At 55.9% G+C, this 25,321-nt stretch overlaps 1 protein-coding gene across 1 annotated transcript in view; it reads left to right on the plus strand.

Annotated features, from left to right (window-relative positions):
• Positions 1-21,466, plus strand: part of LOC147414664 (M-phase inducer phosphatase 2-like) — a 96,476-nt gene extending 75,010 nt beyond the window's left edge. Inside the window, exons 6-15 of the mRNA XM_086472026.1 lie at positions 17,754-17,795; positions 18,788-18,922; positions 19,074-19,157; positions 19,415-19,582; positions 19,709-19,804; positions 20,127-20,189; positions 20,298-20,396; positions 20,710-20,843; positions 20,950-21,061; positions 21,326-21,466. Coding sequence (XP_086328152.1) covers positions 17,754-17,795; positions 18,788-18,922; positions 19,074-19,157; positions 19,415-19,582; positions 19,709-19,804; positions 20,127-20,189; positions 20,298-20,396; positions 20,710-20,843; positions 20,950-21,061; positions 21,326-21,466 — 1,074 coding nt within the window. The remainder of the gene's footprint in view (positions 1-17,753; positions 17,796-18,787; positions 18,923-19,073; positions 19,158-19,414; positions 19,583-19,708; positions 19,805-20,126; positions 20,190-20,297; positions 20,397-20,709; positions 20,844-20,949; positions 21,062-21,325) is intronic.
• The last annotated feature ends 3,855 nt before the right edge of the window (positions 21,467-25,321 follow it).

Raw genomic sequence — 25,321 nt, forward strand, 5'->3', positions numbered from 1 at the left:
CCAAACCCTCTCCCGGTGCCTGCGCCCAGCGGAGACCAGCCGGGAGCCGGGACCCCCGCAGCGCCCGGGGGACAGTGCCGCGTCCCAGCGCCCGCCCCGGCGGCAGCGCTCAGCCCCGGCCCCGCCGTCACCGCCGCGCCCCTCCCCCGGGACGCCGCGGCTCGGCAGTGACCGACTCCGGGCGGAGCGGCTGCCACCTCCCCCCAAACCGTGCTCGGCCCCTCACAGACACCCCGCTCTCTGCCTGCAAACCGCCCGCGCCAGCGCGCCCCGCGGAGGCGTGCGGAGAGCGGAGCGCTCACGGCAGCCGCTCCCGCCGGCCCCTCCCGCGGACGCGGGGCTCGGGGGGTCCCGCTGCCGTCCCCGCCTCCCGCCCCCGCTCCCCGCCGTTCCCGGGGCCGGTCCGCCCGCGGCAGAGGCGAGCCCGGCCGGCGGCTGAGGGCGCCGGGCGGGACGTGCCGGGCGCCGGGTGAGTCCCCGCCGGCTGCGGCTCCGCTGGGAGCGCGGGGGCGGGCGGGGCAGGGCGGGAGGGAGGAGACCGGCAGGGCGGGGGCTGGGCTGCGGGGGCTGGAAACGCCCCCGACCAGACAGAGGTGCCTCTCTCAAATCGTCCTTCGTCGGCACAGCCCGGCTCACGCACAGGCAGACCAGGCGCCAGCAGGGGCTCCCCGGGGGCCCGCTCTGTCCCGGGAACCGCGCTGCGCACCCCTCTCGCTCAGACGGACACGACCAGCGGCAGCACCGCGGGGGCCGGGGCGTCTCTGCGCGTTCGCCGCGGGGAAAGGAGGTTCGTCAGCGCCTGGGCTCTGCCCCAGCCGATGCTGAACCAGACCCGACGGGACCTCCTGGGCTGCAGCATCTCCCCCCGCAGCGAGGAGCAGGCGAAGCGCAGCGGCTCCCGGCCGGGCTCTCACGCAGAGGGTCGCGGCGAGCGGCTGCAGCCTCCCCCTGCCCCGCGGGGAGGAACTTGCCCAACTTTCGCAGTGTCGCAGCCCGGGGCTTCTCCCAAAGCGCCCCCACCCTCCTTCTGCCCTCGCAGTCATAACCCCTTCGTTATCCTTGCCTGCACTTTGAACAGCAAACCCAACAGCCCGCGCCTCTTCCACACTTAATCCCCTGCCGGCTTTTCCTCTGGGCAGGAACAGCAGCCGTCGGCACAGTTGCCGTTTAACCGCCGCCGGGAGCTCAGCCCCACACAGCCGCTGCTCACTTTCCCCCGGTGGGACGGCGGAGAGAATCGGAGGAGTAAAAGTGAGAGAACTCGTGGGTGGAGATAAAGGCCGTTTAAGAGGCAAAGCAAAAGCTGCGCACACAGGCAAAGCGAGACAAGGACTCCAGTCACCCCTTCCCATTGGCAGGCAGGCGTGCAGCCCCCTCCAGGAGAGCCGGGCTCCACCACGCCTTACAGGTACTTGGGCAGACAAACGCCACCGCTCCCAACGTGTCGCCCTTCCTTCTTCTTCCCCCAGCTCTTTACTGCCGAGCATGACGTCACACGGTACGGCACAGTCCTTCGGTCAGCTGGGGCCCGCTGTCCCGGCTCTGTCCCCTCCCAAATTCTTCCGCACGGCCGGCCTGCTCGCTGCTGGGGCAGTGGGAGAAGCAGAAAAGACCCGGACGCTGTGCAAGCACTGCTCAGCGGGAATGAAAACTTCCCGGGATTATCGGCTCTGATGCCAGCACAAAGCCATCGTCCTTTGGTCATCAAAGAAAAAAAAAAAAAAAAAGAAAAGAAAAGAAAAAGAAAAAAGCGCGGGACAAGCTGTTTTTTCCCCCACAAGGCTCCCAGGCGGGGAGGGCAGGACGGGCTGACCCAAGCTCCAGCCCGGCCATGTCGGAGCCGCCTCACTCCTCGCCACGGCCCGTCCCGACCCTGACGCGAAGCCACCGGAGCCCCAGGGCGCACCCCTGGGGGTCCTGGCTCGGGAGAGAGCGGGGCCGAGCCGGAACGGCTCCCAGACCGCCTGGCCCGCACGGACGGGGCAGCCCCGCGGAAACCTCTACCGCGCCCTTCGCTCCACACCCGCAGCGAAACCGCTCGCCACCCGGGGGGCTCCTCCCCTCCCCTCCCCGCACCCGGGCCGGGCCGGGCGGCTCCCGCACGGTCGCTGCCGCCGCCTGCCGCCCCCCCCGCCGCTACCCGAGGCCCAAAGACGCCCCTGCCCCGGCCCCGCCGCGGGCACCGCGACCCCGCCTGCCCCGGTCCCCGGCGCTCCCGCTCGGCCGACGGCTCCTCCTGCCCCGCGGGCACCGGCACCCGCGGCCCGGCCGGCCCCGCGCGGGTCCGCGCTGCGCCTGCGCCGCCCCGCGCCCCGGGCAGCGGAGTCCGGCACCGCCCGCCCGCCGGGAGCCCCGCGACGCCGCCGGGGCCGGGGCCACCGCTCCCCAGCAGCCCCCAGCGAGCAGCCGGTGGCTCCGCCGCTCTCCGCCGCCCAGCCCGGCCGCCAGCCCAGGCCCGGGCCGGCCCCGCTCTCCCCAGCGGCGGCCCCCGCCGCGGCAGCGCCGCCCCGCCCCCGCCGGCCCTCCTCCAGAGCCATCAGCACCGCTGGCACCGCCCGTGACGTCAGCTGTAAATTCCAGACCCGACTGCCGAGCTGCAGGCATTCCAGTCACAGCCTTGTCAGGCTCATAAGCCTTCACGGGCTGTTTCACCGCCGTCCTCGGCTCCAAGATCCCTCCCAGCACTCCCGCCAGCACACCCTTTCTTCTTGAAGGCTGCCACAAAGGGAACCAAGGAAAAAAATCACGATCAAAAGCCCAACCTAAAGAGTGAGCAGTAAAAGCAAACCCCAGAACTGTTAAGATAATCGCTGTTTAGAGGACAAATTAGTTTGCAAGGTGCCTCAGGCACCAACGGTTTGGCTCTTCCCACAACTACCACGAGCAACTCCGAATGCAGGCAAAGCTCTCAAGGGCAGGGTAAACAGCTGCTTCTTTGTTCTCCTCAGCCCCACTCACCCACTGGTTAGATACCCTTGTTAACTGAAACGGGAGTTCAAGAGTTAACTGTTCATTCTCAAAATGTTAAATGCTAAAGGAACACTGTTTAAAAATTCTGCAAATATTCTTTACTTGAAGTTTGTGGTTTACGTTAAATAGGTGTATGCTGGTGATTGGCTAATTATTTGAAAGAGCTCCAGGCCATATTTATTACTTCCTTACCAAGCAGCCAGCAGACACCTCATATAAAATGAGAACAACAGAAAGCAGGTCAGGGAGTTTCATCTCCTGAACCACGACACTTTGTCTAGGAAAACATTCTGCTCTACAGGCAGAGGAAGAATGACGTGTTACACACAGATAATTACTGTTTGATCCCCAAACTGCACAAGTAAAACACAGTTGAATTATTGATGAAATGAGCCTTCAGTGTACATGAAAGCATAAAGTGTAAATATTTCCTGAACTGCCAGAAGTTCAGCCGTCTGACAAATATCAAAAAACATGGGGAAATGGGAGACTGAACCTTCCCCCCTTCTGTCTGCTCATAATGCAGCAAAACAGAAACTACAAGATCAAGTTGATGTTCAGCTGCTCGGCCAACAGGAAGGGAAAGTGCCTGTCAGAGAGCCCTGATAGCGTCACCTTGACAAAAGCTCCTCCACTGGGTGACACTGGGGTATCATCTCTAATCTGGTACAGTCAGTCAGGAAGGGCTCTGAGAGATGCACGGCCAGATTGGAATGCATCCTGTCTGATAGAGAGGAAAATGAAATATGAAGACAATTCTTTCATTTACAGCCCGAGCAAGGAAACCCACCAACTCACATTAAATGCTGGTAACACTACCAAGGATACAGTCACAATTATAATCTCAGCTATAAACAAACATACTCTCATTCAAAATTTCTTAGCGACGTACAATTACAAATAACATGTTATAATGACCCATGAGATTTCCAATCAACAGAATCGCTGTTAAGCTCCATCAGAGAGGCCACACAGAGTAACTCATTGTATCTTTCCATTTTGCGTAGTTAAGACCAGAATGAACTACAACTGTTAAAAGAGAACAACAATCATTTATTAACATACAGCCGAATAATACCAGTCCAGTGTTGAAAACAGGGAGTACATTTATGTGACATTCTAAGTTATTCTGAAGCAATAGGAAAAACCGGCCTCACCACAAGAATGGGACAGCTGTACACACATGGACATACAGAGTTGATTTTTTTTTTAACAGAACAGAGTCTAATTCTGTGTTTAATTAAAAATACCTATTGATGTGCATAGGTATATGTGTGTGCATGCACACACCCACAGGGTAGATTTTTATCATCTCTATTGTGTAGCAGAAAATGGTGCTATTCACACCTGCCCCTGGTTTCCAATGAAACCCAAGGGTTCTCAGTACCTTCGAAAAGATTAAAGTTTGTGAGAAAAGATGAACCACTTACTTCCCTAAGCTTTCAACCTGTCCCAGGCAGGCTGAAAACCAGTAGCTGTGCGCTATCCCACCGGAGGGCTCTAACGGCTGGAAGGCTCACACGAGAACAGCACTGCCGCAGGAGCGGGATTCTGGCTCCGGTACTGAGGGAGCACGTTGCAGGGCTTTCCCTTGAGCTCGCTGCTGGATGCTGGGTGTCCCAGGAACACAATTCGTTGGCTTTGCAATACGCAGCACCAGGGACTCCACACGATACTGCACAACAGGTTGGATACAGTCACTGTAATTTCAGAAATGCAGAGTAAACATGGCTGTATCCAACTGTGCGAGTACACACTCACATTTCCTGAATTTAAAACACGGACAACCAGTTTTCCAAAATAAACAGCCACGCTCTCGCTTTTAAGGTATATTTTCTATCACATACAGTGGAACTTTTCCATGTGTTTCCTCATCATTTAGCCCTAATAACTGAAAATCAAGTACTTCTAATTTTTACCTATGGAAAAATAAACACCCAACAGGCTGCAACAACATGTGCGGATGGCCATGCTGCAGTCAGGGAACAAGCGTTTACTAAACTGTAGTTTTGTTGGACTTGCAGAACACTGAAGAAAACACAGTATAACATGCAGCTGGTGAGCATTTTCCCGGTCATCATTCCAGGAATGAGGCACTGCATTATTATTTCAACATCTGGGAAAACAGAGAAATGACACAGGAGCTGTGTCAGCTGGTAATTGTGCCTCCAAGCTTTTAACCGTGAGGAGTAACTAGAACGTGCTTTGCAGCAAGAGAACTAAGGGAAGAATCCAAGTTAGCCCAGTTCAAAAGTCTGCTGCTTTGCTCTGGGTATCGTGCTTTCTGCCTGAGGATGCCACAAGTAGTACAGGAAGCATAAAACCTCAAAAGTTTAAGAACTGTCACCTTGTTTGAGACATCACAAAATGTTGCATGTAGAAATAGCAACATGAGAAAAACCAGCCCTATTTATTTATTACTCAATGCTTTAGTAAGGCTTTAAAAGCACTGATAGCCAGGTATTCACTGTGTCCATTCACAATAAAAAACAAAGTAGCTGAAAATTACACACATGGGTGGCAAAGGACTGAAGATCCCAAAATATCAAAGAACAGCCCCAGGCAATCCTGATTCTGTTCTTTGTAAGCAACTCAATCACGGCTCAAAAGCCCTCTGCCTGACGCACTACACATTCAAGTATTGTACTGAATGGCTTCGGTCTAATTTCTTTAACTCTGACGTTATCAATGAACTCAGAGAACCAACAGCTTTAACCAGACCCTGCTACCTCACAAACAGGTTGGGGTCTCAAAGTGTAGCTCTGCAGCAGCATGAGCTGCTGCTGCTGCCTTGCACTAAGTTGTGTCCAGTGCTGAGCTCAGGTGTGTGACGAGGTGCTCAGGGACTGGATCTGGCAAGAGCGAGGGGTTTGGGTTGGTTTTGTTTTCTTTTTTCTAGTGTTCAGCAAGTTCTTCAGTCATCTGACTAATAATCCCTAGGTCTATGACCATCTCCCTCTTAGATTTGTTTAGTCTACTATGGAATATTCAAGATAGCTTAATAAAATAAAAGAAAAAAAACACCTTTAAAAAAGGTCTTGTAAAACTTTCAACACTGAGGAAGAGCTGAAAACTTGTTTTTAGTTTTGATTCCATTAATTTCTACTACGTGGAAATGACTCAGGTATTCCTTCTTGCCATTGAAGACAACAGAATGAGTTAAAAAATTTCAACAAAACAAGGAACAAAATCTGAAATACAAACTAGTTGGATAAACCTCTTTTAGTGCAGGTTTATTAAATGCAATTCTTCTGTCACAGAACAGATTGACAGAACAGTCGAGTTTGGAAGGAACTTCTGGAGACCATCCAGTCCAACTTCCCTGCTCAAAGCCTATGACCTCGTCTAGTCTTTCAGTTGGCTTTGGATTTTTTTAATTTGACTCCAGTTTCTACACAAAGGTATGTTTCACAAATTCATTTTCACAAACGTATGATTTTTGTGTATAGGAACTGACGTGTTTTGCTAACCCGTTGGAGCACGGGTGGAAGGAGCCATCCCCCGTGCTGCCCGGCACCGTAATACAGAATCCCTGCTTAATAACACTGAGTTGTCAGTGAGTTTTCTTTGAGTCAGTTACAGCACTGCTTCAGCAAATGCTTCCCAGGCTCTGGAGGTGAAGTGGCCTCACGAAAAACTCAGTTTGGGTAAACATCAAGATTTTAACTATGCAGAGGCAAATTAAGCTTCAAAACACACATTTAAAGAGATACACAGACGCACAAGTCAGCAGAGCGTGTGATTCTGTGATTTTTCTGAACACAAATGGCACTAAACACATGACTAAAACTTTCTTAAAACATATACTTAAACCAAAAAATGGCCCAAGTTTCAGATGCTCAAATGCCTACAACTTCTACAGCCTAAACTTAAGAACATAATAGGTGTAGAACAAGGCTTGGATTTTCCAAATTTGCCAGAAGTAGGGAGGTACTGAGAAGCTACTATAAGCTGTCTTAAAACAAGAATTTTCACCATAGTGAAAAAAAAACCCACTGAAACTCAAAATCCAAACCAGTTTGTTTTTTTTTACGGGGTTCTTTTGGTTGGTTGGTTGGTTTTGGTTGTGGTTTTTGGGTTTGGTTCATTTGTTGGCTGCATTTTTAAATGACAATCAAGTTGAGGACATCAATACCAAGTACAAAAAAACCCCCGCAAACCACTCCCTCTCCCCACTCCCTCTCCCGTAAGTAGAAGTAGGATGAGTTGCCTCCTCTTGTTGTCCCACAAATCCAAGTCTTCTGCAATCCTTTCCTCCCTATATCTAAAGTATAAAACGAGCTCGATCTTGTTTAAAAAGCAGTGACCATCAAGACAGAACACAAAGGCTTACAGCACCGTCGAGACTCAATGGTTGAAACCGTTTCCTCAGTTGCAAGTTGTGCCATCCCCTTACCACTATGTACCTCCCAGAAACAGTACTTTCCCCTTCTCTCACAGAGGAAAATAAATTCTAGATTGGAAGGTAAAAAAGAACGGGGGGCGGGGGGGGTGTTTGAAGCGGGTAAGCAGAAGCCTCAGCTCTGACCACGGAGGCGAACATGAGGTTTATCACTCACGACGCTGCTCCTGGATCCCACGCTGCCACCGGGAAGGCGAACTCACCCGGGAAAGTCGAGTTTCAGATTGATTTCTGCCCGAGGGAAGGAACCGCAGGGAGATCCTGCCTACGTCAGCTCCCCAGCCACATCCCCCACGGCGCCACACGAGCCTCCCCAGCTCGCGCGCTCCGTTTTGAGATGAAAAACAGCTAAAAAGGAGCTACAAGGCGCTGGCCCAAGGGCACCTCCTACCTGCCAGCTCTGCAGCCTCGTCAGAGGGGGGGGTCAGGCCCCAAGCCCCGGCGGTGGCCGATGACCCTGTGCCCGATCGCGGCTTTGTCTCGGAGCCGCGCGTGCCTCCCGCCCGCCGCCCCGCGAGCGCGTTCATCGCCGCAGCGGGGACCGAAGGCGGAAGCAACCGGCGGGACGCTCGCAGCCCCGGGCCCGTTGTCCCGCAGGCGCCGGCACGGCGGGAGACGCGGCCCGGACGCGCCCGCCCTCCCCCGGGCAGCGGAGGGGCCGCCCCGGCCCCGACCCCCGACCCCCCCCGCCCCGGGCCGCCCTCCCCGCGCCGCGCCGGCGCCTGCGCTCTTGCGCCGCTCGCACTTGCGGTGAGAGCCCGGGGGAAGAGGCGCTGCCGGGGCCGCCTCGCCGTCCGGCGGCGGGGCCGGCGCTGCGGCTGCCGCGACACCAGCCCCGGCCCGGGCCGAGGGAGCTGCAGCCCCGCGGCCGGGAGGCCTCTCCCGGCGGGAGCGCCGCTGCGGGGCCCCGGAGGGGAGCGAGGTAACGCGGCGTCCGCCCGCGGGGCCTCCGGTCCCGCTCTCTGCGTCCCTGCCGCCGGGCCCGCTCCCCTTCCCTGGCCGCCCCGTGCCTTCGGAGAGCCGCCTGCCGGGGACGGCCGCGGCGGGGTGGAGGTGAGAGGGTTTCATCTCGGCGCTGCCGGGGGGGGAGGCAGGGAGGGAGGGAGGGAGGGAGGGAGGGAGGGAAGTGCTTGACGGCCCTTGCCGTAACTGCAGACCGTGGGGGCTGGGAGCTGAACTGGGAAGCCGCAGCTTTCGGGACTTGTCACCTTGGCCGTGACGCCGTACTCGAGGTCACCTCGCCGGGAAGCGAGGGAGGGCAGAGCTGAATCGTTGGACTCGGAGATGCGGTTGTGTTTAACTGGAGCAAAATGACAATCAATGCCCCTGGTTGTGCTTTCTTACAGCACACAGTGGGTTTTCCTTAGGAGAACCCTCGCTGTTGAAAGCTGTGGGAACGCAGCCGATGGTTTTGAATTCAGGTGGCCTCTTAAGTGGCAAATAAGTATGTTCCATGGGAAGATAATGTTCTAGCTTTTGGCTTTGTAGGTGAGGTAAAAATTTCAGCTGTTGAGCTGCAGCAGGCACAGTTCTCTGTAGCTTCAGTAATGCCAGTGTCAGTAACCCTTGCTGCTTGTCGGTGTGGGTTTTGAGGGGAGATGGTATTTTACTTGGTATGAAGGACTCAACACTGTTTTACTGTCTGCAGTCACAATTTGATGCTCTGTTGACCATTCGCAGTGTGTTCAGAAGCATTCTTAGCCTCACCTTCCTTCAGAGAAGTCCTCTCTGATGTCTCTGGTGTACCTACTGTTCTACAGTTTCCCAAACCTCAACCCAAATCAAAAGGCAGTACCTAGGAATCGTTCCCTTTTGGGTGGAGTTTCTAAACAGTTTTGTGTGGGTGCCTTCAGCAAAGAAGATAAAAATAGCCATTTCAGTTTCTAGGTGCTTTGCCTGAAGTTTCTGCAAAGCTTTAAGCTCGCTCACGTAAGTCAGTGAGGCTTTAGAATTATCTCTTGTTTTATTTTGTTTTGTGGTTTTGTTTGGATTTTTTTAAACACAACTTTTCCTGTGTCCCTTGAAACAACTCTCCTGGTAGAGGTGGAGGGAGAAGGACTGGGAAGAGTCATGGCTCAGGGGTGACGTAGCCAGGCACGCTGCTGGATGCAAACTCTAACGGACTGAGGCCTGTGGACTGCAATTAGACAGCCCAAACTGCTACAGCCCCCAAAGGTGTTCCTGGTGCTTCTGAGTGTGGCTGTGCTCGAGGCAGGAGTGTTCGGCCTTCCTGTGAACCGCCAGTTGAGCCCTGTGTTTGAGGGTGCTGTAACAGTGGGTAGTATGATGACTTGGGGAACTTTTCTGCCCAGTTAGAATCCCACAACTTTGCAAAGGCAGTAACTTTTGTAATTACGTCTTTTTTTACGAGGTGCTTGGTGGACGAGGAGAAGCTGAGCCTGGAAAGCTGTGGCTGAGCAGCCCCGAGGCGATACTTACGGACTGGTCCCACGTGTGGGATTGGAGAGACGGGAGCAGGTCAGTTAACAAACACCTCCATCTCGGGGGGACATGAAACGAGCTTTTTTTGGCAATGAAGGGGGAGGGAAATGGCTAGCTTCATCTAGCTAGAGACAGGCTGATTCAAAGTGTGAAAGAGTCTCCTCAAAAACAAAGAACCCTGAAGTAGTGGAGAACTTGCTGTGCTTCAGGTTTGGTTAAAATTTAGGCACTCACGAATAAGAATCTCTAAATACCTGTAGCCTGTGCACGTAAATACAACGTAGGCAGAGAAGTTTCTTGGAAAAGCTTTACACCTCTACCGTGCTTTACCAGTTCAGCAGTGTCAGCAACTGGGGATTTTAAAAGCTCTGATTCTCAGATCAGAGTTCACGGTACAGGTTTCTAAGTGTGCGCTGTGTGTTTTATTCTGGCAGAAGAACAGGCCTGTATGCTGTGACCCCTGCGGTACCTTGTGGGTGTAGCTATCAGTACACCTTCAAGGTGAAGAGTGTGTGTATGTCCAGAGAACCCAGTTATTTCCAGGCCCACCCAGTTTCCTGGAGGATGGTGAGGACTGTACAAGGACTGAGCTGTGAACGGAAGGAGTTTGCCATCAGCTGAAGTAAGGGTCTGTGGGGTTGTTTTGTGATTAGGAAAGATAATTGGCTGCTGGTCTTCCAGTTCCTCGAGCCCCTTGCTTCTGTCAGGAAAAAGGGCAGCTGTCTGGTACAAGACCAGTTGTGCTGGTGGGTTGCTGGGGAGGTGTTCAAACCAGGGCTCGCTTGCCAAGGGCAACGTCAGGTGGTGAAGAGGGAGACCCCTGGGTCCGAGTTGCCGGGGCCAGGAGCAGCAGTCGGTCTCTGCCCAGACTTCTGGAATGCCGTGGGGACAGGTTTGCTCGTGCCAGGCTGGGGTCTGTTAGATACAGCCTACGCTCAGCCACGGGGAGTGAAATTTCGGGGTGGGATTACTGTGCAGCACAGGGGGGCACAAATTCCTGTGTTTTCATCTCCCCCTTTAGCGTAAGACTTAAGTTTTTATACGGTGCTGACTCAGCAGCCTATTTCAGCAGCTTAGAATTAGGAAAGGTTGTTTCACAATTAAAGCTACTGAATTTCGTGCTGCTAGTCAGAAGCTGGAGATGTGAAGTAATTCGAATTCAGATGTTTCATGTGGCTGTAAATGATTCCTGGGTTGTCACCTGGGGGGTCAGTCTGTGGGCACGGGGGTGGAGGCGGCACAGCAGGAGGTGTGTTCCTGCGGGGCGGGTGGCGAAGGGGTGAGCGTGCGAGGGGAAGCCTCTGGGCGTAGTCACAAGGGAGACTTGTGCAGGACTTGCAAAGTGGGGGTTTTATGGTGGTCCTACGCTAGCGTGGTACAAACTGCCTACAACGGCGGGCACTGGTGCTGCGCTGCAGAAGGGAACGTCCTAACCCCTGGCCCGTGTTGCCCCCGAGACTTCCTCATGTCACATCCCACTTCTTCGTTGCCCCTTCTCCATGGGCTCAGGGTTACAGTCTTCCCGTGTCTCAAGTGTGTTTCTGACCGTCAGAACAAATTTCTAACGAGTTTAATATTTAGGAAAATGAATGTAATACTTATTGTAGTTTACTCATGCATTAATTACAGAGTTGGAAAAAAAGCCGTGTTCTTTGAGATGTGAGCCATGTTCAGCGTCCTTGTTGTGATCCATTTTATACTCACGTTGTGTAATGCTGACCTTGGGGATGAAGGTATTTCTGCGTGTTTTATTGACTTACATCTTGAAAGTGAAGTGTTGATATGTACGTTAAATGTTAGGCAGGACAAAAACATAACAGAAAAGCACAGTAATGGTATCTTTCCCTCTCACCCAGTTATTATGGTAGAGCAAGTTTTTTTGTTGGGGTTTTTGTTGGTGGTGGGTTGGGTTTTTTTGTATTTAGAATGGTCTGTCTGTTCCTGTTTAGACACAGAGGCATGTGAGATGTTAAAGCTGTTGTGACCTGATGCATCTACAGCTCCAAATTAAGTGGATGAGTGGGTTAATTGATACAATATTGAAACAGAGCAACCTATTTTATTGTAGTTCTGATTTTGCATACATACGAGATATGATGTAATAATATTTATGCAATGCATGAGTAACTATTCATTATTAAAAACTGTAGAGCCTGAGGTTGTCTGGCAGTTTCTTACATTGAGGTAAAATAAAGCTGGTTTTATAAATACTTGGTATCAACTATTTTGACTTTTAGGTTGTTTGAATTAGCTTTGTAGTACTGAGGCTTAATCATCTCTACTGTTAGGTGTAAATAGCAGCAGAAAAACCAACCCAGTTCTGCTGCGAGTATTATCTGTTCCTCTGTTTCCTACCACAGAAGTGGGTTTTTTACCCTCAGATTAATGTTCAGGTTGGAAGGGACCTCTAGAGATCATTTAGTTAGTCCAAGCGCCCTGCTCCCATCAGGGTCACCTAGACCAGCTCCAGGGATGGAAACGCCACAGCCTATCTGGGTAAGTTCCAGTGTTTGACCACCCTCACAGAAAAACAAAACAAACAGCAAGGGAGGGGGGGGAAACCATGAAAGAAAGAAACCAAACCCACCCCAAACTTCCTTTTTAAGTTTCTTGTGTTTCCAGTTGTGCCTGTTGCCTCTTGTCCGTTCACTGGGCACCACTTGGGTGAGTCAGACCCACTCTTTTTTACTGCTTCCCATCAGGTTTTTACACGCATCAATAAGATTCTTTCCCGCCACCCCCCGTCCTTCTTGAGGCTACAAAATCCTGGCTCACACAGCCTTCCCTTGTATGTCCGATGCTCCAAGCCCTTCATCGGGCTCCAGTATGTCCGTGTTTGCCTTGTACTGGGGAGCCTAGACCTGGGCCCAGCACTCCAGATGTGTCTCACCAGTGCTGAGCAGAGGGAAAGGGTCACGTCCCTCGACCTGCTGGTGCTCTTCCTAATGCAGCCCGGGACACTGTTGGCCGCCTTTGTGGCCGAGGCGCGTTGCTGGCTGCTTCACCCAGGACCCCGGGTCCTGTTCTGCAGAGCTGCTTTCCAGACAGTCTGCCTCCAGCCCGCAGTGAGGGACGGGGTTATTCCTCCCCGCGTGAGGACTTTGCATTTCCCCTTGTAGGGCTTCAGGAGATTCCTCTCTGCCCGTTTCTCCGGCCTGCCGAGGTCCTGCTGAATGTCAGCACAACCCTCTGGTGTGTAAGGCACTCCTCCAAATGTTATCATCTGCAGACCTGCTGAGGGTACACCTGTTCGCTGTCCAGGCCGTTAATGAAGGTGTTCAGCAATATTGGCCTCAGTGTTGACCTCTGGAGCACCACTAGTGACTGGCCTCTGTGTTGCATTACCACAAGGCTGCTTCTCCTCACTTCAGTTTCATTTCTCTCTCCGCTGCATAACAGCCAAATCTGGTTTAGAGCTCTCCAGGGTGTGTTTTGTTGTTACCTCTTCCTTTTTTTAACATGCCGTCCTCTGGGGTGAACGTGTACGCGCTGCATTTCATTTCTGATTACAGCAAGGCTTGTTTTGTAGCTTTTAGAAAACTTTTATGTAGATATCTTGGGTATGGTATGACTAAAGTAATAGTGACAAATCCTGGGTCTGTATTTTCTGATTTTTGATGGTATGTATTACCTGAACAGAAAACACAGGAATGATCTAAAATAACTGAATATAAGTCGTCATTTGACTAAGAAGGTGTTCTGTACCAGAAATACAGTTTTAAATTGTCCCATGTTTTCTTTACTTCAGAATAGTGGCATATGTTGTGCATAAAGTAATTTAACTTGCCATGGTAATTCAGGTCATTCTTTATTATGTTCTTTTTTAATGGATGCTTCTTAAGGAATTTGTGCATTCACATGTATGTTTGTGAACCTGCAATGCCCATGCAGAGATGGATTTAGTACCTTTACAGTCTAGATTTCTGTTTTGAGTCTGGTGCTTGAAACACCTCCAAAACCCACCAACAAAACCACCCACCATAGGATAGGTGGGAAGAACAGACTAAAGCTCTGCTAAGCATTTAGAGGTTGTGCCAGCATGTCAGGTTTTGGTGAGCTTGTGTTCTTATGCCAGCAGTTGGAAACCTAATCAAGGAAATACAAGTCGGGCAAGGGTAAGTCCAGTCACAGTTACTTCTACAAAATCACGGGCCAGGTATTTTGCTGGTGTGATATCAAGCGTGAAGTCGGCAAGCTCCAAACGTGTTCAGACCCTGGGCTTAGATTCTCCTGTCTCTCAGTACTGATCAGAATTGGTGCCTGTGGTCAGAAGGCGTCGTCAAAGAGCACTTGATGCTGGCAACGTCTTGTCTGCAGCGAGGGGCAGGACCTGGAAGATCTACTGTCCCTCAAGATTGTAGCACCCGTTTGCTTGTTTTCTTAGGGGAAATCATTTTTGTGTGTCTCAAAATAATACGGCCACGCTAAAGAAAGGAGAAAAATCTTTATTGCCTGAAAGAGCAACTTAGAACCTGATAGCTGTCAGGTAAATAACACTTCTCAAGAACATTTCTTTCCAATCTTTTGCTTTAAAAAAGTATTTAGTGATCAGGATTATATCTTTTCTGGCAGAGGTAGTGAAAACCAACCATTCAGTAATACATGCAGTGTCAATGCACTGTCCTTTCCTCAGATGGCTGGCACGTGTGTTCAGGGCTCTCAGAATGACTGCATGGTGTTGCCGGAGTTTTGCAGATAGATCCAAAGAAGAGGTCTGAGAAGGCACAGCTAGACTGTGCGTGTGTTACATTCTCTGGAAAAAAACCACACACACCCCCGCAAGAAAAAAAAAAAAAAAAAAAAAGAAAAAGGAAAAAACTAAACCTCAACAGAGCAAAACTGGAGAAAAGGGGAAAAGAATGAAATCTATTATTTTCCAGTCTCTGTAGGCACCCTGCCCTTCAGTTTTGGACTGAAAGAATTTAGTATGAACTCTGGAGATTTGCACCAGCCCTTTTTCTTCCTCTTGGACCTAAGTTTTCACTTGGATAGCCTGCATGGCAGGGGGCTTCTGGGCTGCTGCGCTGTGCGCTGCTGGCTGAAGGAGTGGAGGAACCAAGGTGTTTTAGAAACACTACAGGCAGCAGAGAGCTCCTGTCAGGGCTTTCACTTCCAGGGTCTAAACCACTTCTCGTGTCTTTGCTGCTCTTTTGTTTCTAGGGCGTCTGGAGATCTTTACTGCAAAGACTTCCCCCAGCGATGTCTCCCCACCCACGCACCATTCCGTGCCCCCCCAGCCGTATGCCCCCCAAGACCCCAACTACGCACCCCTCCATTTCCATTTACCCCCTCAGCCGTGCCCCCCCCATGCCCCTCACCCACTTTGGGCCGAGCTCTCCTGTGCTCCCCAGCCATGTCCCCCCACCCAGCCATGCCCCCCCCCCATTTTGGGCGATGCCCCCTGAGCCCCTCCAGCCATGCCCCTGCACCCCTGCTGGCCCCTCCCCCCGTGCTTTGCCCGCACCCCCGGGCTCCGCTCCCCTGCCCGCGCGCCCCCGACCCGGCCGTGGCCCCGCCCCCCGCCCCTCCCCATTGGCTCCCGCCGCGCCGCTCCCCTGTTAGTTTTCGAATATAAATAGGGGCGGCCGCGGGCGCGCGCCCCCCCCCCCCCTCGCGCACCGGACGGCGGAGCATCGGCGCGGCCCCGCTCCGCTCCGCCGGGGCCGGGAACGGTCGCTCCAACGGGTGTAATTAACGCCTCCCTTCCTTTCCTGCACTCGCCATGGCGGCGCAGGGCGGCCCCGGTGGCCGTGGGCTAGCCGGAGTGGCCAGGAGGCGAGCGGGCATGTCGCCGGTCACCCCGCTGACGCTGGATACGGACAAGCTGGTGGGACTGGGAAGGTGAGTGGAGACAGGGCGGGGGGGGGGCTGCCCCGCACCGCACCGCACCCCCCTCCCCCCCACGCGTGAATGCTGCCGGCTCAGGGCAGTGCTGAGCGCGGAGGGGGGGGACACCACCCACCGCCCCACCCGAGGGGGGCACCCCGAGGGGTACCGGTGGGTCCCCACGGGCTGATCGCCGCCCCCGCCCTGCCCGCAGCCACTGGGACACCCCGAAGCGGCGGGTGGCGGGGCTGTCCGTGCAGAGGCGCCGGGCCAGCCCGTGCCGGGGGTCGGCAGCCTTGGGCTCCCCCCGCAGCTCCGTCTCCTCCGAGTCCTCGGACGCGGGTGAGCGATGGGTGCTGTTGCCACACCCGCCCCTGCCCCGACCTCCCTCCTCCTCGGGGCTGGGGGTGTGCAGGGTGCCGGGGGGGAGGGCGTTGGGCAGGGGGGTCACTGCATGCGGGGGGGGGGGCCTGGGAAGGCAGGGGAGGGGTTTGAGGGTGGGGAAGGGTCTTTCTGGGGGTGCACGTGGGAGCCGGGTCCCCCGCTCTGTCTCAGCTCCTGGCCATGCTCTGAGTCAAACTGGGATTTTAAACGGGGATTTCCTCCCCAGCGCTTCCTTCCCTGTGCTGGATGATGGGTGGGAGCCCCCCCACCCGCCCAGGCCTGCACCCCGGGGGGGGGCTCGGCTGTGGACCACCCCAGTGGGGGTCCCTGGGCAGGGTGATGTGGGACATGTTGGCCAGGATGGGTGGTCCCAGGGTCGTCCCTTTGCCATGCTGGGGGACGGGAGAAGCTTTGGGTGAGGGTCCCGCCTGAGCATACAGCAGATCCCACCCTGTGGCCCCCTCCCCAGCGCTAGAAGGGAACACAGCTGGGGTGGGGGGGCTCCCCTGCACCCTGCCAGCGCCCCACAGGAGCGGGGGGGACCTGTGCTGGAGCAGGGTCCTGGGGGCACGGCGTGCCTCCCACCCGCCCCCCCCGGTGCTACCCCTGCCCCTTGTTCCCACAGGAGTGGGGCTGGACTCCCCCACGCAGGAGGACCCCGTGGCACTGGAGGAAGTGTGAGTGTCCCTCGCCCCGCATCCCCCCACTCCGGGAGGTCTCCACCCTTGCCCACTGTGTCCCCCCTGCTCACCCTCCCCAGGCTGCCTGCAGTGCCCACGCTCAGCCTGTCCCAGCCTTGCTGGGGGGCTGTGCTTCCAGCTGTTCCCTCCACCCCAAAATTGATTTTTGGTGGGGGGTGATGTGAGAAACCACCTCTAGTGGGGGTGTCAGTGCTGGTGCTCGGCCCAGCCCTGCTGCAGGCAGGGGTCTGGCAGCGGGTGCAGGCAGGAAGCCTCTGTGGTGCTGCAGTGTCAAGTCCTCCTCTGGCAGGGACAGCCGGCAGCCGGCTCGCTGCCTCACCACGCAGCGGGGTGAGGGTGCTGAGCACCTCCCTGGGCTCCCAGCACCCCCACTTCAGCCTCCTTGGGGTGCTGCTGCCCAAGTCTCACAGATTTGGGGTGCAGGGATCAGCTGAGAGCCGAACTCTGCAGGGCTGAGGGGCTCTGGGTGCCACGCCGGTGGCTTTGCCCACTCCCGGGGCCGTTGGCAGAGCCCCTCTCTGGCAGATATCAGGTGACTGAGTAACTGGGGGCAGATGGTGATGTTGGGGCAGCCTTGGGGCTGGGTGGGCTGGGCTGCAGGGGACACGCCAGTGCCCGCTTCGTCCTGTCGCAGTGTGCAGCTGCATGGCCATATGGCCGACAGCCAGCATCCCCAGCATCCCCGCTGCCGGATTTACATACAGGTGGAGAGCAGGCGCCACTGCCACCAGCTACATCTGGGCCCCGAGCGGGGTCAGCGGGGTGCCCTGAACAACCCCAGGGTGCTGCTTAACCCCCCAGCCCAGATTGGGGTCCCCCCGTCTGAAACCAGTGATTTCCAGATGGGGTTTTAACCCTTTGTGGGGCTGAAAGCCGCTCAGCTGCTCTCCCCTTGGGGGGGCTGATGACCCCTGCGTGGGGTGGGGGCCTTGTAAGGGCTGCGGCTGCCCATCCCAGGGGCTTCTGGGCTGCTCAGGCTGGGGCACGGGGTGCCATCCCCCCTAAACCTGGCTCCTCTCTTCCTGCAGCTTCGAGACAGCGATCCTAGAATCCAGGAGAGCTCTCAAAGAGTAAGTGAAGGGGCTCTGTCCCGGTGCCCAGACCCGAAAGCCAGGCTGTGCGTCTGCCCTTCCCTGGGGTTTGGATCAAGCTGTCGGTGTTGCTCAGTGGCTGGAGGAATTGCTGCCCTGGGGTCCTGTCCGGGGAGGTCTCACCCCACTGTGGGGACCCAGGGGACAAGGGGGTCCATGCCAGCTTCAGGGCAGGGTGGGGTGGGACGCTGCTGGTCCAGGGCATCTTCTCACTCATTCAATCCTTTTCTTTTTGCAGCAATAAGCTCCTTATCTGGAGGATCCACTCACTGCCAGTAAGTCCCGGGGGCTCTACAGGGCTGAGCTGAGGGCGGCTGGATCCTGCTGTGCGCCTGGCTGAGCTGGGAGGAGGAGGAGGAGAAGGAGGAGGATGGAGCTGGGGAGCGCAGGGGCTGTGCAGCACCTCTCACCCCTCCCAACCTGCCCTGCAGCCACAGCTCCTGGGGGCCAGCCCGGTCCTGAAGAACATCACCCACTGCCGGGAGTTCAACAGCCACGGGGCCAGGGAGCAGAGGGGCCCAAGGAAGCCTGAGGACAAGGTGAGGGGGGACAGCAAGGCTGGGGAGAGGGAGGCAGGACCGGGGAAGGGGCAGGGGGATGCCATGCCCACCCCCCCCTCCCCCACTGCTGCAGGAGGGGTTTGTCTTCAAGAAGCTGCAGAGGCCAAGTCAGCACAGCCGGCTGCCCGCCGGCGATGGGGCTGCGGGGAGGGACCCCCTCAGCCAGAGACTCGGCTCTGCACCCGGCCTGCTGGTGAGAGGGGCTGGGGGCACTGAGAGGGGGGCACCGGGGGTGGGTGGTCCTGCTGCAGGGGCTGCTGAGCCGGGACCTGCTGCTCCAGCCACCCTGTTTGCACTGGAGACCTGTGGGTGTGGGAGCTGGGGGGATTGGGGTCACTGTGTCTGCAAACAGGGCTGGTGTGGGGCTGGCCCCACTCCTGAGCCATGGGCTGTGTCGTGTCCCCTCCCCAGTTCGACACCCCCAAGAAGGAAAACGCCACCCAGGGCGAGAGCCCCATCATCCTGCGCCGGTGCTCCTTGACCTCCTCCATGTCTGAAGAGGAAGATGATGGCTTTGTGGAGATCCTGGATGAGGAGGAGATGAAAGTAGGGAGGGCTCCTCCATCTGCGCAGCTGGATGGACCCTGGCCAGGGGCTCCGTCCCTGCCCAGGGGGGTGCGAAGCAGCAGTGGGACTCGTTCCCTTCATGCTCTCCTCTGTCTCTTCCCTGTGGCCCCCCCAGGTGCCCCCCCAGAAGAGCGATACCGACGGGCCACAGGGGATGGAGAACCTACTGACTGCGCCCCTGGTGAGGAAGGAGGAGGCTGAGCCGGTACGTTGGGTGTCTCGGGGGGTGGATGGGGCCCCAGGCTCCCCCTTCCTGGGGTCTCCAGGGTGGGGTCTGGGGGTGAGGGTCACTGGTTGGCCAGCAGCACACACCCCCCAGGGCTTTGGGCTTGTCCTGGGTGGTGTGCAGCCACTAGAGAGGGACCCTTTTGCCTTTGTTCTCGTGGTGCTGGGGCGGGGGGTGTATGTGGGGGGAATGCCGGACCCTTGGGCACCAACACGGGCTCTCTCCCCACACAGTGTCCGGTGAAGCGCGGCAAGTGCCGGCAGCTCTTCCGCTCGCCCTCGATGCTCAGCAGCGTCACCAGGCCCATCCGGAAGCGGATAGACCGACCCCAGGACCGGGACACCCCCGTCAAGACCAAGCGACGGAGGAGCGTGGCCGGTAGCCCTGGCGAGGAGGCGGCAGCGGCGGAGCCGGTGGGTGATGGGGAATCCTCGGGGTGAGGCGTCCTTGCCCATCCCGGGTGGGACTGCCCGGTGCCACGGCTCTGCCGGCGCCCTCGCTAACACCGAGGGGGGTGTCTCTGGTTCATGTCCCCGCAGAAAGCGCGGCTGCTGTGCTCCAGGTCCTTCTGCCACGAGGAGATGGAGAACCTGCTGGCCAACGACCATCAGGAGCTCATCGGGGACTTCTCCAAGGTAGGGCTGCTGGGGGTGCTGCAGGCTTGGGGGTGCCGCCTGCCCCCCTCTCCTGAAACAAAGGGGGACCTTCAGTGGAGCCCTGCGCTGGTGCCAGAGCCCCAATACAGCTGGTGGCCCTTGTTTGGGACCAAGGGGACTTGGGGCTGAGACTTTCCAGCCTGAAGAGCCTGACCCGCTGCTCTTCCAGTGCCGCAGCCCCGTCCCTCTTGGGAGGGAGCAAACCTCGCAGGTGGGGGGTCTTCTGGGCTGGGGGGAGCGGGTGGCAGCCAGGACGTCTCCCCGGGGACAGATTCTGACCCAGCACCCGCCTCTCCTCCAGCCTTACCTTCTGCAGACGGTAGAGGGGAAGCACCCGGACCTGAAGTACATTTCTCCCGAAATGGTAAGGGAGCAGTGACCTCTTCCCCAAAAAAACCACCCCCACAGGGCTGCCTCCCTGCTCCACACACCCCCCCCCCCCCCCCCCCTCGGTGACGGGCTCCCCCCACAGATGGTGGCAGTGCTGACGGGGCAGTTCAGCAGCCTCATCGAGAGCTGCGTGATCGTGGACTGCAGGTACCCCTACGAGTACGAGGGAGGCCACATCAAGGTCAGAACCGCCGCTGCGCCCCTCGGGGCTGGGGACAGGGTGGTCATGGGTGGGGGAGACACAAACCTGTCAAACCTCAGAGGGGCTGATGCCCCCCCCCAAAGGTGCTGAACCCCCTGGAGGGGTTGAGAGCCTCCCCAACGGTGCTGAGCACCCCCGGAGTTGCTGAGCCCCAGCTGGAAGGAGGAGGGGGGTGAAGGCATTCCCAACAGATGGGGCAGAAGGGGGGCAGGGTATGGAGGGCCACCCCCCCCCCCCCTCGAGATGAAATGGGAGGAGGGGGGGGCTGAAAGGGGCCCCTCTCCCTCGCCAGGGCGCCGTCAACCTGCCGCTGGCGCAGGACGTGGAGGAGTTCCTGCTGAAGAAGCCCATCGTGCCCTTCGACGCCAGCAAGAGGGTGATCGTCATCTTCCACTGCGAGTTCTCCTCCGAGAGGGGGCCCAGGATGTGAGTTTGGGGGTTTGGGGGGGGTGGGGTGGGCGCTGGGTTCTGCCGGACCCCCTGGACATGGCAGGATCCTATCTGGATGCCAATCCTGTCCCCTGTCCCGCAGGTGCCGGTTCATCAGGGAGAAGGACCGAGCCTGTAACGAGTACCCCCACCTCCACTACCCCGAGCTCTATGTCCTGAAGGGGGGGTACCGGGAGTTCTTCCCCCAGTACCAGGTAAGCCCCCCTACCTTTCACCCCCTGTGTGGGAGGGGGGGCGGTCCCTGGCAGGAGGGTGAGAGTGCTGGGTGGGGGGAAAACACCCTCTCCGCTCCCCAAAACCCTGCCCTGTGAGGGGAAAGGGTCTGGCTCTGAGCATCCTCCATGAGGGTGGTACCTCCAGGGGAAGGGGGTTGTGCTGGGGGTCCTGGGGGGTGCTGGGTTTGCCCCAGGGGGTGGGGAGGGGGGTCTGCGGGTGCTGACAGAGCTGTGGGTGCCCAGATGCACTGCGAGCCCCAGGACTACCGGCCGATGGACCACGAGGACTTCAAGGAGGACCTGCGCAAGTTCCGCCAGAAGAGCCACTGCTGGGCAGGCGAGCGCAGCAAGCGGGAGCTCTACAGCCACCTCAAGAACTTCTGAGGGACCCCCGCAGCCCCCTGCCCACCCCCTACCCAGGGCTGCCGGTGCTCACCATCGCCCAGCCCAAAACCTGGTCGCCACCCCGCCCCCCCCCCCCCCACAGCCCTCCCAGCTCTGTGCTGGGTGCCCTGCCCAGCATCGCCCCCCTCAGCAGCGTGGGGCAGGGGGCCATGGTTGTGGGGTTTTACCCCTTTTTTACCCTAAAAGGTGTTTAGTTTTTACCCCAAATGGTGGCTGGGGGCTGTAGCATGTGGGTGGGGAATGCCTAGGGGGGCTCAATCCCTGCCAGGTTGAATCTTCCTCTGGGAGTGGGGGTCAGGCTACCTCCCCTCCCCAGCATCAGGGATGGGGCTCGGGGGCTGTGGGGCAGCCCCCCAAGCCAGTGCCCCCCTTCCCCTTGCACCCTGGGCTGGGTGGGGGGTGGCTTTGCCAGCTTTGGGAAAGCCACGGGGCTGCAGCACGTCCCCCCCACCACCCCCCCGAGCCCTGGGGGGTGCCATGGAGCTGGGCAGACCCTCTCTGGGAGGCTGGGTGTCCACAGGGAAGGTGGGGACCCCCGTCCCTGAGGGCTGCGACCCCCCCGTCAGCAAAGCTTAATTGGCAGAACTGTTACAGAAAAGCGCTTAAACCTCCTTTGCAGCCAGGGGGTGCTGCAGGGGGTGGGGCTTGGGGGTGCCCCTTGTACCGGTCACTATTTGGGGAGTTCCTTCTTGTTGTGGTGTTTTGCCACCCTGTTGGTTAACTTTGGGGGGGCAGGAGGGGCTTCACCCCCACCCCAGAGTGGCTGCTGCCAAAGCACCACGTGCTGGGGAGGGGGGAATGGCCCCTGTGCCCCCATGTCTTGTCTGTTTTTATTGTTTTTTTAAACATTTCTGTTTGATAACTCTGTGAGGAGGGAAAGCCTTGGCTCTGGTCTGTGACTGCGCTGCGAATCTGAGGGGGGTCGGGGGGTCACCCCCTGCTTTGAGGGTGGGGTTGGGGCGCTTGGGGGAAGAGGAGAGCTGTTTAAAGGGGTGATGGCTGCCCTGTGGGGCTGGGGTCACAGCTGGACCGACCCCCTCAGGGCTGTGTGTGGGGCAGGAGGAGGGGTGGGGATGGTGGGGTGACCGTGGGGTCCCACAACTGGGACAGTGGTGTGTGGTGGGGGGGCACCCCCAGCTCGGTTCTTGTGCCCCTCATGCTCGCCCTGCCACCTGCTGCCCCCCCCCAGGGTGATCCTGTGTCCCCAGGCCCTGTCACACACACCACCACCACCCCCCCCACCCCCGGGGTGATCCTGTGTCCCCCAGGCCTGTGACACCCTGACGTGCGGAAAAGAATTTACAACGCGAAAGGTTACACAGTAGGTGTGTTTATTGCGCGCAGATGCACGGGGGATCGCTCCACCACAAACGTGCATCCCCACTGTGGCCGCTTCTCCAGTATTTACCCAGTTAAAACATCACCTATTTCAAAATGCCTAGACATATTCATGACCTGTCCCCAAAAAGGCCATTCCTTCCTGTCACTCCATTTCCATAATCTCCGCCTCGGGCTCCTCCTCGGAGCGCTTGCACAGTTCCTCCTGGTGGTCCTGGGCAGGGGTCTTCAGGGATGAAGGCCGTAGGTCTTCCTCGCTGTATACTCCTCCCCTCTCCCCTGGAAGCTCTAATTTGGCTGAGCTTGCAGTCCCAGACCGGTTTCAGCCTGGTCTGTCCCTGTGTGCACATCTGGCTGTCTCCTTTTTGTTCTTGTTTAGAGATGGATGTTAGCGAGCCCTCCTTAGCCCTTAGCTCCTCCTCCCTTTGACGCCTTTGAGCCATGAATTAGGTCCTTGTTTCTGTCTTTTCTGTTTCCCTTATCAGCTTCTTTCTCAAGCAATTTGCAGGGGGTAGTGACTAATTGCCTACTTGCATGCATGTTAGGTCTGGGAAGCAAGTTTTAATAGGTTTAGCTTTATTTTTCTATGTAGCTCCCTATTAATATTTTCGATATATCTTGGGTTATAAAATATATTTTCTATATGTCCCCCTACCAATTCCCCCCTTTTCTATTGAGTTAAGTGAATTCTTTTACTTGGCTATTCTGGTTGGTATAATGCTTCGTACATTGAAGTTATTCTTCTAACTACACGCCAAACCCACATATATAGGGTCCCTACTAGAAATAATAAAATAGCGGTAGCTATCAACAACACTACTATTGGATGCATTAGGATGTTGAAAAATCTGGTGGCTGAAGGTGACCACCCAAAAAGTGTATCCCACCATTTGTGTTCTCCGTCCTTTTTGACCCTTTTCAAGACCCTACTTACCTCATTTGCCTCATGATGAACAGTTATTAGAGTTTCCGGTCTATTATTCTTGGCTTCCTCTAATATCCGTATTAAGTCTGGGTGTTTCAACAATCTTTTTCTCACTGCTAAATCCATCCCTATAGTTGTGGGTTCTAGTTCAGAAATCAGTGTATAGTTTGATCTCAGGATTTGATGAGAAACCACAGGAGCAAAGTAGCTAAAGTCACATCCTGTGATGGTGGTAAAATTACAAATACAGAAATCCGAGTGATTCCTGGTGTCTATTTCTACTCCTTCTACAGACACAAAGCGACATGTTGTTCTTAAACAAGCACAACCTTTTCCTGCATAGACAACAACCGGTTTTGGACTGGCATTCGGGCGAATTTCAAGGTGACAGACCTTTTGGTCGGTATCAAGCAAATGTCTTGTGCACTCATGGTATTGCTTTCGCAGAGAAATCCCTGTTGCTCTCGTACAACGCAGGATTCTAAGTCAACTGTTTGCCGTTTGTTCTCTGTCTTTCGGGCCCATGTCCTATGTTCCAAAGGATAAAGCAAATTTTGACCGTGATTTATTCCCATGGCTATTATGGGATGTATTACAGTCACTGATGCATTGTGGATAGTTAACACGAGGGCAGTGACTGTGTGTGTGGTGGGGTTATAGGTAAAGTTTACCACTTCCCAGCAGGACTGGAGCCCTCTTTCCCTATCAGTGGCACTATCCCAAACTGTCTTCCGTATCTCTGTGGGGAAGACCCCTTCCTCTCCTTCCCTTACAATAGACGCAGTTATTGATTGCATCCACAGGTGGGCCTGGATACAGCTCAGGGCCAATGAGATGTTCCTTTGGAGCACTCCAATTGCAGCTATAATGATATTATGATCCCTTATGTTTGTCCGTTCCCAGCCGGGCAGAACTTCCGACACCAACCATTGGTGAGCTCCTGGAGCTAATAGGGAGGATTGTGATGGCTGTTGTAATTTGGACAGATCAGCAGTAGAGGCAGCTAATTTGTTCATTATCACTTCTGAATCTGTGGTATTTAGAACCCCAAGTCCTGTCCCTAACACCCCAGCTACATCCCTCGGTATTCGCCTTTGAAAAATACCCGTTCTCCTGCGTAGCCAAGTGGTCCACCCTTCATAGGAAGTCCGTAAGAAAGGGGAACACAATGGTTGTATTTCTGAAACCTTAATTTGCATCATCAGTTCCACCCTTTTTAGAGACCACTCTGGGTTAAATAATACTTGTAGCTGACCTGTATCTCTGATGACATACGGACCAATCTCATAAATCTTAGATTCAAGTTTAGTTTGGGTTCGGACTGTTTGAGTGCTGGTATCAGCTGTATAGGTTGTGCAGGGCCCTGCTGTCGTAGACGGTACAGCATCTATCTTCAATTTCAATGGTAATCCTATTTCACCACGTGCCCAGACCCAGGTTACAAAGACAGGTTGTGTTAGAGTAAAATTATGCCAACAATCCAAGATACTGCACGGCTTTCTATTTCTTCTGTTTGTTATTATATTGGATACAGCTATCTGGTTTGCCCTTTTGTAGGAAGTTCCATTAAT

Source organism: Leptosomus discolor, chromosome 12 (genome assembly GCF_034619465.1).
Source record: "Leptosomus discolor isolate bLepDis1 chromosome 12, bLepDis1.hap2, whole genome shotgun sequence".
NCBI lineage: Eukaryota > Metazoa > Chordata > Aves > Leptosomiformes > Leptosomidae > Leptosomus > Leptosomus discolor.